Here is a 19,107-nt window from a genome sequence, read left to right as displayed (position 1 = left end):
GAGAGAGAGAGAGAGAGAGAGACACTCCCAAGTGGGCTCTGTGCTGATGTAAGGTTTGACCCCACGAACCATGAAATCATGACCTAAGCAGAAATCAAGAGTCAGATGCTTAACCAACTGAGCCACCCAGGCACCCCAGTGAGTAAAAATAGGTTACTGTAGAATTATTACTTCAATTGGGTAGGAATACATATACATTTAAGCTTTATTTCCAATGTGACAGTTAAATGGCTAGGAAAAAAGCAGTTTTGAAAATTTTAAGAAACAGAAATCATTATATAGGTTGTCCCCAAATTCCATGAAACCCATTTTTATTGAGTGGAAATTAGTTTAAAAATACATACCAATAGCCAGCATTTACTGAGTAGCTTACTATGTGCCAAGCACCGTTAAGAGGGTTTGGGGCTCTCCTAAAGAGAAATGCTCCAAAGCTGACATTTTACTTTTTACAAGGATTGTCCCATTGAATCCTCATAACAATCCTATACAATAGGCACTCTTCTTTTTACTCCATTTTATTACCAATATTGCATAAGCTCTCTGAATCTTGGTTTTTCAAAACAGTGTGGAAACCAGGGAAGCTCACTCGATCTTCAGTTTTACAGCAAAACACAGCCTCTAGTTCAGTGCAAGTGAGACTTAAATGAGAGGACATTTGTAGAGACTAGTATAGTCACTGTATGGTACATGTTCAAAGGCTCTCATCTTTAAAAAATTATCAAAAGCTACTCTTCTTTCATTACTTTTTAAAAGTCATCTCTATGCCCAACACAAGGCTCGAACTCAGGACCCTAAGATCAAGAGTCACATGCTCTATTGACTGAGCCAGCCAGGCATCCCAAAACCTATGACTCAATCTTGCATCCCTTCCTTTGACATTTCCCCTTTCCTTTGACAAAACTTTTAGAATACCAGTGTAATACTCAACTATTTTCACTTTCTCATCTTTTCAATCACTCCTCAATTCTCTGTAATATGGCTTTGGTGGCAGCCTCCAACACTCTATTGAAAGCCATCAATAATTTAAAGTCATTTTTTTTTTTATGTTTGTTTATTTTTGACAGAGAGAGAGAGGCACAGCATGAGTGGGGGAGGGGCAGAGAGAGATGGAGACACAGACTCTGAAGCAGGCTCCCGGCTCTGAGCTCTCAGCACAGAGCCCAATGCGGGGCTCGAGTTCATGACCTGTGCTGAAGTCGGACATTTAGCTGACTGAGCCACCCAAGCACCCCATAAATGTCAAATAGAATAAACATTTCATTCCATTTTTTATTTGCAGTTTCAAATAATGTAGATAAACGCAACACAAAAATACTATCAGCTTTGGGATTAGAAAGTCCTGAGTTCAAATCTCAGCTCCACCATTACTAGTTACATATTATCTTGGAAAACCCAGAGGCACCAGAGCCATTTTTCAATCCAATGTCTTATTCCATCTTCACAATTGCCCTATGAGATAGGTATTATTTAGGTTAAAATATAAAATCAATGGCCCTGTGTAGTAAACAATTTTGCTCAATGAGAGTCTTGGCCTTTTCCCTCTGCTCCTGGGAGGTAATCTCTAAGCCTGTGGAATGTCCTGCTGATATCAGGGTCTTGGGTCATATCAGACAGCCTAATAATGTAATTTATTGTGAGGGCTTTGGGTCATGTGTTATCAGTTTGACCACTCAAGGGGCTGGAGACTGAGGTCAGCCACAGAGCAGCTGACAGCATTTATGTGATAGAGCCCCAGTAAAAACTATGGATATCAGAGATCAAGTAAGCCTTCCTAGTTGGCAATACACCATGCATATTGTCACATCTTATTGCCAGGAGGGGTCAACACTGTCCAAGGAAGAGGACAACTGGGGGCTCTGCATTTGGAATGCTCCTGGACTATGCAACATACATCTCTTCCCTTGGCTGATTTCAATCTGAACCCTTTTACTGTAATAAACCATAACTAACGGTATAACAGCTTTCAATGAGTTCTGTGAATCCTAGCAAAATTATCAAAACTAAGGGTTGTCTTGGGGACCCAAACTTGCAACCGGTGTCAGAAATGAGGGTGGTCTTGGGGACTGTTCTCTAATTCTGTAGCCCCATAGTGTGAAAGCAGATGACTAGATGGGGCAATGGCTGACCAAGGCAATTTTGGACCTGGGTCTCCAGGACTTTTAGTCTTAGACTTAATTTTTTTGGTACTATTTTTAAGATTGTAATCTCTACACTCAATGTGGGGCTTGAATTCACAACCCTGAGATCAAGAGTTGCATGCTCGAGTCTTGGACTTTTAATCTACATTGTTTACTTTTCTTTTTTCAATTCAAAAAAATACACCACTGGGTATTCTAAAGCTTGGCTTAGTGGTGCAGGTTGAAGTACATCAGCCTTAGAGTTTCTCATTCTAACATTCCAACTCCTTCCCTACCCCACATACTTGTCCTGAATAAATGTTAATTTTCTCTTCTGTCCTATAACTTAGCTTATTTCAGCTTAGTTATATTGAAGGTTAGAGACAGAATGTGGTCCACCAGCAAGGCACTTGACTATGCTTTAATTCTTCTTCCCATTCCAAAACTGTTGGATCAAAATTTTTTCATGCTAAAAATCCCAAGATTCTATTTCTTCAAGTCATAATATGTACATAAGACAGTAAATAGGAAGGCAAGAATTAGTTCTCTCAGTATCCACAAATTATGTTTGTAATAGTCACTGAGAAAAAACTCCCAAAGAGTAAATTTTTATTTAAAAAAAAATTGGTTGTGTCATGCTAACCTTACAGCTACCCAAAATATTTAAACATTTCTGAAGCTTATTTGGAGTTCAGGAAGCTGCTGCCAAGATGAGATTAAACACGCAAAATTTTTTTATTAGGGGAAATGCCTGTGAGAGAGAATGGGGAAGTAACCAACAAGGCTGGAAAAGCCCTTAGATGGTGAGCCAAGTCTGACCCCTAGAGTGAAGGAAACAGGGAAGGAAAGCGAAAGACAAGAGCAATTCACTAAATGACCCTAATCAAAATATGTTATAGAGCAGATAATAGGCTCAATATAACACCACAATTTCTTTTAAAAGTGTTTTTTTTTTTTTTTTTTTCTTCCTGGGGCGCCTGGGTGGTTCAGTCAATTAAGCATCCGACTTTGGCTCGGGTCATTATCTCACGGTTCGTGGGTTCAAGCCCCACATCACGCTCTGTGCTGACATGACAGCTCAGAGCCTGGAGCCTGCTTCAGATTCTGTGTCTCCCTCTCTCTCTGCCTCTCTCTCAAAAATAAACATTAAAAATAAAAAAATTTTTCGTTACTCCATGTTAAAATAGTACACATTTTAAATAGTACACATTTATACACATATAAGGTACCTATAGACACTACACACGCACATAAAATATGAGCTGATAATAGAATATCAGCTGAAGAGTGAAGCCAAGTTGTAGCAAAACAATCAATCTCAAAAGAAATCTACCCCCAAAAGAAACTACCATCCTCTTTCTCCTTTTCTTCTGAGATAAGTATCTTGGCTTTCTCTACTTTCTCACTTCCCACTCACTCTCAACCCACCACAATCTGGCTTTTCTCCCCTCTACTGCAACTGCTTTCAAACTGCCAAATCCCTCTTGGCCTTGGTGAACAGTAACAGTAGAAATGAACTGTCCAAAATGGAAAGAGAATGCAAGGTTCCCAACCTTGTATACCTTCCACTCCTGATGAAGTAACATGGGGCAAGCTGAGGGCAAAGTGCAGGCCAACAGCTCCCCCCACCCCCCACCCAGGTGGGACATGTATGATACTCCTTGGACACTCCAGGCTACCCAAAACCAGGAAAGGACAAAAAACCCAAAAATAAACAAACAAAAAACACCCAAATGGTTAAACTGATAAGAGTCCACACCAGTTTACCAGAAAAAGGCAATCCCATCATAGCCTGAAGTCCAGGAACTCCCTGTGACTTAATGTTAATGCTTTGCTAGAGGGAAAAACAACCTTAGGTTGACATTAAATAATAGCTAGGCCTCCAGTAAGTCTTTAGTATGTGAAAGTCTCTTTGCAACTCCCTCTACCCCAACTCCATAAACCCATAACCCCCCACACTTACAATGCACAGGCCCTGTCCCCATGCCTTAATAAAATCACCTTTTTGCACCAAAGACTTCAAGAATTTTTTCTTGTCCATTGGCTCCGGACCTCACAAACCCCACCCCAAAACCTCATCACTCTCAGGAGGGAAACTCCTAAATGTTATACTGGAGAGGTTCGTTTACGTTAAATACTTGGTTGACTTGGTGATACCAACTTACTCTTCTCTCAGTTCTATTTCTATGATTGGTCCTCTTCCATTTTCTTGTTAGGCTCTTATCTTCTCCACTCACCTAGGTATTCATGTTTCCCAATATTCTAGCAGTCCATGGCTTATTAAAATTCTTTCCATTCTGCTTTCCTTGGATGATCTCATCAACTCTCACTGGTCTGACAACATTCAATGGCTCCCAAATCTGTATCATCAGGCCTGACCTTTCCCTTGGCTACAGACTCCAATGTCCAACTGCTTATGAAAGGCACTCATCTGGACATCCCACAGACACTCATAATCAATGTGTTGAAAAGTGAATTCATTATCTTCCCACTTCTAAATTGTCTTAGTTTTCTGTCATTTACCTACTCACCAAGCCAAAAACTTAGGAGTCATCCCCAACTCATCCCTCTTCCTGATGAATCAAGCCCTACCTCTTAAATTATTTCTCAGATTTGCTCATCTTCCTCTTTCCTCTCCCACCACCCTAAACTGGGCCTTCATTATCTCTGTGTAGAATATTTCTATGTCGGGGTGCCTGGGTGGCTTAGTCAGTTAAGCGTCCGACTCTTGGTTTCAGCTCAGGTCATGATATTGGTTGTGTGAGTTCTAGCCCCATGTCGGGCTCTGCTGGTAGTGCGGAGCTTTCTTGGGATTCTCTCTCTGCCCCTCCCCAACTCATGCTGTCTCTGCCTCTGTCAAATAAATAAACTTAAAAATATATATATTTCTATAGCCAACTAACCTATCTTCTTGCTTCTTCATCCCTCTAAACTGCCCTTTAAATTCCAGCCAGTGGTGTCTAACACATGAATATGAATATGACCTTATCTTTCCCTTAAAAATCTTTGGCTGTCCTCTGCATACAGTATAGAATACAAGTTCTTAAGCATGGTACACAAGGTCCTCCTTTGCATACTCTAGAATGACCTCTCCAGCCTTATCTCTAGCCATTCTCTGCTTTGTACTTTTCCTTCAGTAACACCAAACTGCTTGTATGTGTCCATGGCACCACACAGTTTGTTACCTCATATATTTTTGTTCTTGCTACTTTTCCAGCCCCAAATGCTTTAAGACCAAGGAGAAAATTAAAGGTCTACTCAACTTATGGCTCCATTCCATTTATCGAGTGACTCATATGCTAGGCACATTATGTGCATTAAACTTAACACGCCTGCTTCACAAATGTAGAAACTGAAGATCAAAGCAATTAAATAACTTTCCCAAGGTCACCTAGTGGCAGACCTGGGAGCCAAGCCCCATTTATTGAAGGCTATTTCTAACTTTCTATTTTTCACTTTGTACTAAATATTCTTTTAGATATTTTTAATTTACCACAATTTTTTTTTAAGTTTATTTATTTATTTGAGAGAGGGAGAGAGAGAACCCCAAGCAGGCTCCATGCTCTGCCTGACACAGAACCTGATTTCACCATAGTGAGATCACCAGCTGGGCAGATACCAAGAGTCAGATGCTTAAGTGACTGAGACACCCAGGTGCCCCTTGAACTTACCACAAAATATAAAAAACTTTCAGTATGACCACTAACACTGATTTCTGAGCAGTGACTTTCCTCTGAATTCAAATCCTTGAGTTTTCCAATAAATTCAGACGATACTGGAGAAACCAATGTACAGGACAGAATTGCACAGTGAAATGGGAACTGCAATGTAGGTTTAAACAAGTGACAATATTTCCTGTCAGTCATGGTCTTGGTTTGACATCATAGGTAAGGCTTGAAACCTTTATCTAGGACTGTCAGGTTAATGTTCAACTTATAAATGTTAAGCAGGAAACAACAACCAAACTCCACTCTTAAACTGTAATTACAAAAAAAGAAAAAAGCAAAAAAAACCCTCATATAAACCAGCATGTAATTTAATGAAGAACCATCAACAGCAGTAAATACTTCTCACTTCCTCTTTAAATATGTCATTATTTTTGTAAATTTCTCATATAGAGTGAACTAAAGGTGTATATAGTGTTCACAGAACTTATAAGGGTTGGGATATAGGAACACCGGTATATGTGGCTGTGGTGTCAACATATTTCGATACTGATCTAAATGTCTGCAAAATCACCTGCGATACTGTTGTGTAAATCTAAACTTGGGCATGATAATCACTACTAATAAGCAGAAATTGCTTGTGAACTTTATCCAGCCTATATGACTTGATTGGCTTTTATGAAGCATATTCTGTCAGCTACCTAGGACTTCCTTGACATTCCTTTAAGGGTTCCTTCTTTATATCTTAAGTCAGTTAGGGGCTGTCGCCATATGACAAGTAAATCTGTCTCTCACCACAGTTAACCTTCTGGTTTCAATATTGGCTGCTGGAAGTTTAAAAAAAACTGATGCCTAAGTCCTAGTCTGGTCTAACTGAAACTGAATGATGATGGGTGGTGCCCAGGAATTTGTAATTTAAAAAAATGCATCAGGTGATTCCATTCAGGAGGGTTGAGAACCAATGAGTTAACCATTTACAAGGCACTGGTTATTTACGCATCGAGTTTCTTTTAGTTCTTTTAAAACTTAGTCATGTTTTAATGGAGATGCTAGAGAGCTGGACACTAATTCTAGTTCTGTCATTCACAAGTTAGTTACATGACCTTTGGTCATTTTAGCTTTCCTGGGCCTCACTTTCCTCGTCTCTAAAATAAAATAAGTAGATCAGAAGTCACAAACTGGCAGCTGCCAAACTATATGCAGTCCGCAGGGAGGTTCACTTACTTCTCCCAGGGATGACCTTTTTAAGTGCCTTCTTCAGTAACTGAGTTAGCTTGCCAACACTGTAAAAAACTTAAGTTTACTTTAATGAAAACAACTTTCAGATGTCTTGAAAAACTGTATGATAAAGAATCAATTGACCAGCATTCATAAGTTCCTGTAGATAATGAGTATTCAGTGAGGAATCCCCACTACTCCCTACATCTTCCTGTCACAGTTGGTATTTGTTTATGTGATGGCCTGGCCTCTGAGAACATCTGAACTTGTTCCTTGGCTACGGTGGTAGCCAAACTTCAAGATGGGCCTCCACATTTCTCATGCCCTTGCGCAGTCCCCACCAACAGTGGAAAGGGTTGACCTGTGAAAAGAGGTAAAATAATTTTCCTTCCACCCTTCTGAGTTCCTGGCTGCCACTTCTGTAATTACATATTCACAAGAAAACAGTTTACTAACATGTGTAACAGCGGAGATACCCAGGGAAAAGCCAACTCAGAAAGGTAGCTTAGAACTCAGTCTAAAAAAAAATTTTTTTTAAATGAAAAGAACTCAGCTTAAATATCATCTTCAGCTGAAGACAAAGAAGACAGGTGTGTGTGAGGGGAAGAGGCTAGTGACGGAAGGTTACCAGGAAAAGCAAGCAAACAGGGTAAGGCTTGTTAGGTAGATTTAATCAGGGCTTTCTCTGCTGATAAGAGGCTAACGTTGTCTCCTGAGAATAACCTTTGTCCTTCCTGGTAGACAGGGGAGGAAGGACACCTATGCAAATTTATGCCCTGCTTTTAGGTAAATAGGAGGACAGAGAGCTTTTCTTGTGTCTGGTTCTTCAGCTGCCAATACCAACTTACCAGCCATATGAGTCAGCCATCTTGGAGACTGGTCTTCCTTCAGATGACTGCAAACCTGGCTGACATCTGGATTGCAACCTTATGAGACTCAGAACCACTAGCTCAGCTGCCTTGGAATACCAGATCCTCAGAAACTATTGCTTTTTTAAGGTGCTGAGTTTGAGATAATTTGTTATATAGTACTAGAAAACTAAAAAAAGCCACTGTGTTTCCTTGACCTCTTTAATATTAAAATAGGACAATGGCTTTATTTCAGAATTATGGCCACAGTCAAGTTTACATTGGATACGGAACTTTCTATTCCTGGTTAGAAAATTTTAATTCCTTCTATTCAATTTCTCCAAGTTCTGTGGGTTCCTTTTTTTTTTCTTTTTTTTTTTTTTTTTTTTAATTTTTTAATTTTTTTTTTTTTCAACGTTTTTATTTATTTTTGGGACAGAGAGAGACAGAGCATGAACGGGGGAGGGGCAGAGAGAGAGGGAGACACAGAATCGGAAACAGGCTCCAGGCTCCGAGCCATCAGCCCAGAGCCTGACGCGGGGCTCGAACTCACGGACCGCGAGATCGTGACCTGGCTGAAGTCGGACGCTTAACCGACTGCGCCACCCAGGCGCCCCTCTTTTTTTTTTTTTTAAGGGATCTCTATACCCAACACGGGGCTCGAACCTACAACCCTGAGATCAAGAGTCACATGCTCTACCAAGCCAACCAGGCACTAACTTTTGGCATTTAAAAAATATTTCTCTAGTAATTTAACCATTCCATCTAGATTTTTAAATGTTAGCTCACAATTACTCATAATACTATTTACTTTAAGTTTATTTAAAAAAAATTTTTTTAATGTTTATTTACTTTTGGGAGAGAGAGACAGAGACAGAGCATGAGCACGGGAGGGGCAGACAGAGGGAGATACAGAACTGGAAGCAGGCTTCAGGCTCCTCACTGTCAACAGAGCCTGATGTGGGGCTTGAACTCATGAACTGTGAGATCATGACCTGAGCTGAAGTCGGAGGCCCAACCGACTGAGCCACCCAGGCACCCTGGAAGTTTCTTTATTTTTAAGTAATCGCTATCCCCAACGTGGGGCTTGAGCTCATGACCCCTGAGATCAAGAGTCGCATGCTCTGACTGAGCCAGCCAGGCACCCCTTCTATGGGTTCCTCTTTTAACTTCAATAGAATCACCACTTCCTCAACATTCCCATCAACACTATCCTGTTCTGATTCCTATGCTGTTTTGCTAGTTCTTGTTTCCTAATTGGAGTTTCATGAAAAGCTCTATCTTTGAACTATTGTGCTTTTCTCAGGTACTGGTCAAAAAAACCAAAATGAGGTAATTGGGGGGACACCTGGGCGGCTCAGTGGGTTAAGCATCTGACCCCTGATCTCAGTTCAGGTCTTGATCTCAAGGTTGTTTGGGCTCTGGGCTGGGCGTGAAGCCTACTTTACAAAAAGAAAAAAAAAAGAGGTAACTGGGGAGGAAGGAGAAGATGGTTTGGTGAGCAAAAGGATGATGAAGAGTTCAAGTTTTAGCCAAGCTACAGTAGAATGGTAGTGGAGACGCTTAGGGTCAGGATACTTAGGGGGTCTCCTTTTAGCCAGACCAATTTGTAAGCAGAGGCAGAAGGTGAGACCTGACTGACAGTAAATGCAGAAGACCAGAGAGCAGTTCTGCTAAAAGCTAAAGTCATTTCCAATTCAATTCTCATGCTCACCAAGGTCTAACAGAATCTTTAGAAATTTCTCATGGATTCCCATGGTCATTATTGTAGTCAAGACTAATGTTGGTGCTAATTAGGAGGATCAAATGACTGGATACATGAGCAACGGTCTAAAAACAGTAATCATAAGGGGGAATTTAGTATATAATCAAGCTAGAATAGTCCACAAAATTAAGCTCATATACTTAATGACATATCATTGTTTTTATGCTACATATTTAGGCAAATATGTAATCAGTTCTATAAATTATTATATGTATTTTTTTAAAGAGCCAAACACAATTTTTACAGCTTTCCTCTTAGTACCAGCTAAACTTTCCCCATAGCATACATATTTTAGTATTTACCACATATGTTATAATGCTGTCATTTTTTAATTATGGGTTTTATGATCACCCCAGTTGGCAGTAAACATTCCATCCCCTGAACAACCATATCATTTTGTTTTATTGCAGTGAAATGTATATATGGTAAAATGCACAGATCTTAAAAATGAGTTTTTGTAAATGTGAACATTTATCTAACCACCATCTCAATCAAGTTATAAATGTTAACATCACTCCAGAAAGTTCCTTCCAAGTCAATGACTTCTCCCAGAGGCAACCATTGCTCAGATTTCTATACACCAGAAATTTATTAATTTAACCATAAATTCGTTCTGTCTTTGAAATTCTTATAAATGGAATTATACAGTGTATATTCTATATGCCTCACTTCTTTCACTCAATACATTTTTGAGATTCATCTATCTTGTTGCATTTATCTGTGACTTACTCTTTTTTTACTGCCCAGTAATATTTTCTTGCCATGCCATTCACCTATACATTTTTATGGCATTTAGCCTTTTTTACCTTCGATTGTGTGGTATAGTAGACTGCCTTACACTTGGCATGTGCTCCATAAATATTTGTAAAGCAAATACATACATATGCTTCCTATCACAACAGAATTACATATACATATATTCATTATAAAGTAGATCCTGGATCTTACTCCTAAAATAAATCTTTTCTCTATGATTTACCCATGGTTCAGCATAAACTCCACTGGACTTTTCCTCAAGAGATCCTCAACAAAACTTACCAGTTACCCCCTTGTTCCACGCCTGGAAGAAACAATGCTAATAACAGACAATAATTGAGTGCTAAGTATGTGCTAGGCACTGGTCTAAGCATTTCACATGTATTAACATATTTAATCCTCACAACTTATGATATCAGCGCTATTATCTCCACTTCTCAGAAGAGAGAATTAGGGCAAAGAGAATAAACAATTTGTGCCTGCAGCCACACAGCTAGAAAATGGTAGAGTTTATTTTAAAGTTTATTTATTTTGAGAGAGAGAGAGAGAGAGAGAGCGCAAGTGGGGGAGAGGCAGTGAGAGTGAGAGAGTGAGAGAGAGAGAGAGAGAGAGAGAGAGTGTCCCAAGCAGGCTCCAAGCTATCAGCGCAGAGCCTGACAGCAAGGCTCGAACTAAGGAACTGTGAGATCATGACGTGAGCCAAAATCAAGAGTCAGATGCCTGATTGAGCCACCCAAGCACCTGGAAAATGGTAGCGTTTAAATTCAAGATCTGTACTCAGGAAGTCTGGCTCCAGAGCTGTACCACTAGCCCGTTTCTCCTATATAAAGACAGCTCAAATTCTCTATCATGAAAACATGGGTAGCTAGCTGGGGGTAACAAGCAATGCCACCACACAGCAAAGATGCAGAGTAAGGAAGATCCCAACGCTGCTGGCAATGAAAAGCATCCCTAGGTACTTGGTGTCTTTGAATCCTAGAAGAGAGGGACAATCAGCCCCCTTTATGGGCTCTAAGTCCTCTTATCTTTCCTAATCCCACAACCCTCACCTGGGGATCTGTCCTTCAGAAGTTTCGGTCTATCCTGTCGAAACTCAGTCTCATTAAAGCATAAACAAACATCAAGCCATCCAATATAGAAGCTGTTTCATTGAACAGTGCCTGAACAAACAAAAAGCTGTGCACTTAGTTATGAGGCCCAGTGGGGTCCACCTAATGCTTACAAAGAAAATGAGAGGCACACGTGAGTCCTTCAAGTGACCTTGGGCAAATTATCTCACTTCTCTGGGTTTCAATTTCCTCAATTATAAAATGAAAGATAATCTATAAGACAAGTCATCTATTTCACAAGATAATCTTCAAGGTTCTTTTGAATTCTAAAATGCTATGATTCTTCTCTTACGAAAAGACCATTTCAAATCCATCTTTTTTTATCTTTTTTTTTTTTTTCGTTTTTTATTTATTTTTGGGACAGAGAGAGACAGAGCATGAACGGGGGAGGGGCAGAGAGAGAGGGAGACACAGAATCGGAAACAGGCTCCAGGCTCCGAGCCATCAGCCCAGAGCCTGACGCGGGGCTCGAACTCACGGACCGCGAGATCGTGACCTGGCTGAAGTCGGATGCTTAACCGACTGCGCCACCCAGGCGCCCCTCAAATCCATCTTAAACAAAGGCTGCCAAACTAATTTTCTAAGCACGCTTTCTTCTTATTACTCCCTTAGTAATGAATCCAAAATGACTGCCTAATGCCTCTTACATAATCTGTTATTTCTGGCCAAGTTTTCAAGACATCCATAAAAACGTCTCACTTACCTACCTATCTACCCTTATACCCACCTATTACTCATTATAGTTCTTGTTCCATTCAGGCTGGTCTCCCCACTGTCTCCTTTTCACCCAACACAATTCCCACCTTTTGAGATTTTCCTCTTGTTACCTCCTACCACAGATCCTGCCAGAAATACTTCAGTTCTACCTCCTAGGGCTGAATTTAAGGTCTTCAAGGAGGTTACGATTTTTTTCTTCAGGGAATCTTTCTTGACTTGTGATTTGTCCTTTTCTTCCATCAACACGCATGACCTGAATCTTTACAAGATGCAAGACACAGTGAGAGTTACAACTCCTATGGGCATCGTTCCATTTTAGCCTGTACCAACCATGCACTCCGGTACAGGTTCTCTTAAGTTTCCGTGGACACTTCACCTAAGGCAAAGACGCACGCACCACTAGACTCCTGCACCCACCAAAGCATCCAGCCCTGTGTGCGGCACAGAGCAGGTGCTGGCAGCGGGGCCGCGGGGAGGTCGGAGGCACCAGGTGTGTGAAGTCACCCCGGTGACGCAGGGCCGGTCTCCGCGCTGCCCGGTACCCAGCCACCTCTTCCAGCAGGGCGTCTCCCTAGCCCGGCTTCATCCGCCCTGGCGCTGCCCGGCCTCTCAACGTTCAGGCCCAGGCCCGGCCGCTGCCAGGGCCTCTTCATCAACCCTCTTCGCCCAGCCCAACAGGTTCCGAAGCCCCCGGTCCCCGGCGTCCGGGTCTATTGGGGCGGGGTCCCGGCGGCGGGCGCGAGGCTGGAAGGGAGGGGGGAGGGGGGGAGGCCCGAGGGATGTCGCGCGCCGGGGCGAGGGCCACTCACCGCCGCCAGACACCAGAGCCCGGTCTGCCCTGCGCGAGACGACGAGCGACGGCGACGATCGCTGAGCTGTGGTGCTACAGTGGCGGCGCCCGGCACTTCCTGCCTCGAGAAGTGGACCGGAAAGCGCACCGGAAGGCGCGGCGAGATCCAACTCGGGACGGGGGGATGCGAGAGGGGTTCTCGCTCAGGACCGAGCGAAGCCCGCTGTGTCGGCCGAGGAGGGAGGCTGCGGCCGAAGAACACAGCCTGGGCTTTAGTTGTCTTCTGTGGCCTGTTGCATCGGCTGCTGCATCCCCTCCTGCGTGCGGCTGTAGCCCCGCGGCCCGCCCTCCTCCCCCGCCTTATGCGGCGGGTTCCCGCGGCCCTTCCGCATTCCTGGGCTGCAGGGCGCCGGCCCGGGCTTGGAATCTGACCCCGTGGGATGGGGTGGGGCGGGGCGCGGTTCCCGAGGATTTGGGGGGTCCCGGGTGCCGAAGGTCTCCCACCCTGGGCTCCCACAGTTGGCACATGAAAGTACAGCTCGCGTAGTTCCGTATGAACTTGAAGTAAAATAACTAATTAGGGTGCGTCCCGCGTAATACTGCGGAAGGTAAGAGGGCGGCGGCGGGGCGGACTCCTGCCTGCTGGAAAACCCTTTCTTTTTCAACGGAGCTCCAGCCAGAGTTCTATCATTTAGCCTTCAAATTGTAAGGTTTATGGCCTTACAGACCACGGCTAGCCTATAACTGTTTCATTCTCCTTACAACCACAAGAAAGTTACTGAAAATGTTTTTTGCTTTCCTTGGGTCAACAGATGAGAGAGTTACGCGCACACACATTTATAAAATGCTCTTCGTCAAAACAGGAAACCACGAAGCTACATTACACAAGTTTGTGCCTATAACCTTCACTTCCCTCATTCTAATATAGATGAATGCCACTATTTCTGGGTAATGGAGGATAAGCCAATAGCAAACCTTTATTGAGCACTTGTTACTGCCTGAAAGTGTGCCAGATGCTGGGGAGAGGAATAATAGTCTTTTATATTCTAGAAATCTTTGATCAGAAATTCCTAGATATTAGGAACCATGTGTTCAGCACTCTATAGCAGTTCTTAAACAGCAGCATGTGTAAGCAAAACCTGGAGGGCTTGGTAAAAGATTCTTGAGCCCCAACCCCAGATACTCAGATTCACTAGGTCAAAGGCGAGGCGATAATTTGCATTTCTAGTAAATACAAATTTACTAGATGCTGGGGGATGCTGATGCTGTGGTCTTAATCTGAGTAACACTGCCCAAGGTCCAGGTAATTAGGGAATGCATTTTCTCAGAATTTGAAAAGCAATTTCTGAAATGTCACACCTGATTTCTAAAATAATGACTCTTTCCCTTGGCCGCAATCTGCTCTTTGGTCCAATAGTATAATTTTTTAACACTCAAAATCAAGAGTTTGGCTTCTTTAGGTCTTTGTCATAGAGCCCTTCAAGTATGGTCTACTACCATCCCATAAGCCCTCACCTTTGCCAGCTTAGTTAAGATCATAGCTGAGGGACTCTGACTGCACTTTGACTTTGATCTCCATATTTGTTTATAGAACTGCTTTCCAATACAATAGTCACCAACCCCATGTGGCTATTTAAATTTAAATTAAAAACTCAGCTCCTCAGTTATATTAGACATGTTTCAAGTGCTCAATAGCCATATGTGGCTAATGTCCTTATTGGAAAGCAGACACCATTTCTATCATCACAGAAAGTTGTACTGAAGAGCTCTGTTCGTAAAATAATTCTAGGGTATATTGTTCTTTAGATTCAAAAGAAAAACAATATTTATTAACGAAAAGCCAATTATCTAAATATCTAGCTCTTGGGTTATGGCTAATTAAGGCATATCCTTTTCAAAGATAATTGTGGTCATTAAAAAGAATGGTTACAAATAAAGGTGGCTATGCCAAAACATGAAAAATAATTTAAGCTATGTTAAACTAAAAACAAGGTGTACGTTCATTACAACTATAAAATGTATGTGGATAATAAGACATTATGGCACTACTTGAGTAGGGAGACAGACATCTAGTGTAAAAGGATACAGGGACTTAAAAAAATTTAAAGAAGGGGGGGTGGCTGGGTGGCTCAGTCAGTTAAGTGTCTAACTTCGGCTCAAGTCATGATCTCTCAGTTTGTGGGTTTTAGCCCTGCATCAGGCTCTGTACTGACAGCTCAGAGCCTGGAAACTGCTACAGATTTGGTGCCTCCCTCTCTCTCTGCCCCTCCGCCATTCTCACTCTGTCTCTCTCAAAAATAAACAAACATTAAAAAAAAAAAACAAAACAGGGACTTGGAAGTTCAAGAGCAGGTAGAAATGAGAGAAGCAGCATTGGGGAAACTGGGCATTTCTTCCATGTGGGATTAGTCCCAGCAATACTTTCAAGAATAAAAAACCAGGTTTCAGGGAAATCGAGAAATTGTACACTAAAGGAGGACCTAGAAAGACACAAACAAGTCTAATTATTGGATCTACTCAGGAAATCTAAAAAACTACTTGAGCATCTAGTTGGTACCAGGAAACTGATAGACTTAATGTATATTCTCAGTAAATCCTTATTACCACCTTTTAATATAATAAAATTCTAGTTTGAACTAATTTACTATCAAACAACTATGGACCTTTCTCCTAACCTCAGCCTTTTACTTAATCTCCAACTGCCATTAACTCCTATTGCCTATCCTTTCCTCTTTTCAGAGGTAGAAGTATCCATTTTTATTTCTCTAAGGATAATCCTATAATGTGTGATCTAGGTTCTAGCCCTGCCTATCTCTTGGACATAATTCATTTTGTTTCACTGATTGTTTCTTCCAGTTTGTCTTTTTCCTCTGTCTACAAACAGGCTTGAATCTCTAAAGATGAGCCCTTTGATCCTGAACTTCCCTTCAAGCTTCTCTTCATTGCCAAGCTTCAGACCCCCACTGGTAAACAGAACAAGAGTAACTTTTGAATACCTACTGTGTGCCAGACCATTTAGCTTTAGTGTTTCTAATTTTCACAACAGGCTCTAAGGGTACCATTCCTTTTATAGGTGATGAAACTGACACAAGTGACCTGCCCAAGTCTACAAAGTGTGACTCTAAACCCCATACTACTCTTAGTCACAAAAAGTGCTGCATTATATATTAATAGATTATGTTCATATTATGAACCAGTAGCATTACTTCCATTTTACAAATGAATAAAGGTTGAGGGAATCTAATTGACCTAAGGTTATGAAACAATGTAGCAAAAATGGGAATAAAATGTAGATTAGCCTGACCCCTAAACCTAGGCAGCCTACTGTTTCATGCTGCACTATGGATTCTGCATTCGGAACCCTAACAAATCTAGCAAAGGTGACCAATGACTTGATCTAGTGGCCTCCTTTAAACTTAACTTTTCTGTGTCTTAACACTATTGACTAACCTCCTCACTCTTGAAACTATTCACTTGGTTTCCACAATACTGTTTTTATGACTCTTCTCCAAGCCCTTTTATCATCTTCTATCTGATCCTTAACTTTTCTGCATATTCGTAAGTCTAGGTGTTATACCACTTGTCCCCTCTCTCTTCATACTTTGTAGGAAATGGTTGCCTTTCCTTTTCGGAATTTGATTTTACTAGCTTTGCTTTCCTCCCTTTTTTATCACAGTAGCACTCATCAATTCCTGCTCTTGAGTCATAGGCTCCTTGATAAATATTAAATTTGGGCCCTGAAGTCCAAATGGTAATATAATCATAAGCAGGTAGATAAGGATGCAGTAGGTTGGTTTCATGAGAACTTTTGGAATGTAGGACTTTCATCATGGAGACTGGTTTTTCAGTCAAATCCACTTTTGGAGATTTTTAGCTTTTTATTGGCAATTATCTTTGCTTAAGCAAACCCTAGTTACTATGTGGAGAATGCTATTACTTTATTAGAAGACTTACTTCATTCAAGGGAGACCATTCACTGTTCCTAATGGAAGTTGATTCTTTGAGAAGTTATTTGAGATGAAAATGCAGATACTATAAGAGCTTATTTTAGTAGATGAGATCACTTTGTTTCCGTAGTGGAAACAATGTTGGACGTTTATTAAAAGCAGGAGTGACCATTTTTTTGGTTGAAATGGAAATTCAATTCAACAAACTGGATTTTAGCATTAAGGCTATGAGCCTAGAAAAAGTATTTTGCTTAACTCACTGAATGAAATTCAGAAACACATAAAGGGCAAAAAGTAGGTGCTGAGATTCTATCCTCAAAGAGGACAGAAGCAGTCTTGTTCCTAGACTTTTTACTTCTCTGTAAAGCTGGCTGCACCAGATTAAAGGATCTCACTCACCTATCCTGTTGAACGCAAAGGTCTGCTGCCTTGAAGGCATTCAGTAATTGTTTATTGAGTGAGGTAATGTCTTATTAATAGTAGCATAAAACATAAAGTTATTAGAGTAATTGTCAATTACTCATCTTTGTAGGCTGTCAACTCTTTAACCAACTTTTCCCCCCAACATTTCAAAGTCTTTTTAAAACTCATGGGTGTTTGAAAGTTAGATTTTTGAAGGCCAAAGCAAGTGAAACTCTACCACTTTCTGATTAACTCTGAAAACACTCCTGCATTTTGCAGATAGCAGAAGTTATTTTTAGGATTGAAATAATGATCTCACTTTCCCAGGCATGTAGCTTCAGCTGTTTTGACTGTGGGCAGGTCAGGAATGTCCAAAATTCATACATGGACTCATGGTGAATCTCTCTATAAACAAACATGGTATTTCAATAGGGACTGTTGTATTAAAGAGAAACTACATACAATAAAAAATACTGGATTGTATTTCCAACATTTTGAAATTCAATACAAAAAAATCTTTTTGGTAAGAAGCATTCCATAAAACCTTTGGAGCTAAAATAGTTTTAAAAATTAGGACAAATTAAAATTAGGCTCAGTGGCCTGGTCTAATTTTAAATCACGTGATGCAATACACAAAAGCTTAGAACAGATAAAGAGGGATGTTGACAGATATGTAAAACTTAAAGATTTAAAGCTACCAAAGCTAGCATGTCTCTGCAAATCTATAGAAAATTATTTTTAAAACTGAAAGACAAAGTGCAAGAAACCCAATTAAGGCAGTTTAAACTGGATTTCTTTGGGAGGGGGAGGAATAAATATTAGAGATAGGATTGTTAGAGAAACTGGATGGAGTAAAGGAGAGGTCTAACAACCATATCTTTTTGTAGGCTTTGCCTCATCTACTTTTCTTTGGAAGAAGCAAGTAACAAAAGCCGATTTTGGTAAATAAGTTTTAAACAAGCCAGTTTTTATCATAAAGTTTAATTATGGTTCAGAAAAAATTGAGTGAATAACTTTCTCTGAAAAAATATACTGAATCTGTGTAGACTGCAGTTATTGAGGGGGAGGGGCTGGTAAGTTAAATTGCCCTATTTTCTATCTGAAATCATAAAAAGTCCCATTTCCAGTCTGAATATAGAGATGCATGTGCCCAAAATGGCTGAGAATAAATACAAGAAAGGCAAAAGCTGCAAAGCTAAGGGCATGCAACAGATTCTAAGAGAACGTCTCAGAAATACCCAAAGTGGCAACAAGGAACGTTTGGCTGGAATCTGAAGTTCTTTCAATCATCTTTGTCTTTTGCTCCATGTTTAAGGATGCGCGTGAACTCGATGTAATTGAAATTCCCCTTTTTGTCGATAGGCGCTTCTCTGTACAGCTCGTCCACCTCTTCATCCGTAAACCGGTCTCCCATCGTTGTCAGCAGCTCTCTCAGGTAGTCTTCCTGGATGGTGCCTAAAGAATAAAGAACTGGGGATCAGAATACATACTCCTCTGGGGACTGATTACAAGGAACATCTACACTTGACCAAGCATATAGTTCTTTATGTTAAGAACTATAAACTCGCAAATATATGAAATATGGGATCTCCCCATGCTTAAGCCAGCCTCAGCAGACAGTTGCCTAGGCAATGCCCAGCTGCCTAGGTCTATCATCCTGTTCTGCTCTATCATCTTCCCTGCCCAAGTCTTCATAATAGGGCCTAAACCTACACCTAAACAAAAGCAGTAAAGTATGATTAAGGAATCTAAGCCTCATGGTTCCTTAAAGTA

The 19,107-nt window shown here is 41.0% G+C and overlaps 1 protein-coding gene and 1 long non-coding RNA gene across 3 annotated transcripts in view; both read right to left on the bottom strand.

The window, feature by feature from the left end:
- The window catches only part of LOC125914431 (myosin regulatory light polypeptide 9), a 33,290-nt gene that overhangs the window by 5,250 nt on the left and 8,933 nt on the right, over positions 1-19,107 (bottom strand). Inside the window, exon 4 of one of the 2 annotated variants that reach the window (XM_049619694.1) lies at positions 17,794-18,789. The exons of the other annotated variant lie outside the window; for it this stretch is intronic. Coding sequence (XP_049475651.1) covers positions 18,617-18,789 — 173 coding nt within the window. The 3' untranslated portion in view covers positions 17,794-18,616. Of the gene's footprint in view, positions 1-17,793; positions 18,790-19,107 lie in introns of those variants that run through there. 2 annotated transcript variants of the gene reach the window in all.
- Positions 2,206-11,789, bottom strand: LOC125914437 (uncharacterized). The gene is made up of 2 exons (XR_007455307.1): positions 11,419-11,789; positions 2,206-9,678 (listed from the first exon to the last, which is right to left on the bottom strand). It is a non-coding gene; the product is annotated as an uncharacterized LOC125914437 (long non-coding RNA).

Source organism: Panthera uncia, assembly GCF_023721935.1.
Source record: "Panthera uncia isolate 11264 chromosome D3 unlocalized genomic scaffold, Puncia_PCG_1.0 HiC_scaffold_8, whole genome shotgun sequence".
NCBI lineage: Eukaryota > Metazoa > Chordata > Mammalia > Carnivora > Felidae > Panthera > Panthera uncia.
This window is presented reverse-complemented; position numbering and strand designations above follow the sequence as displayed.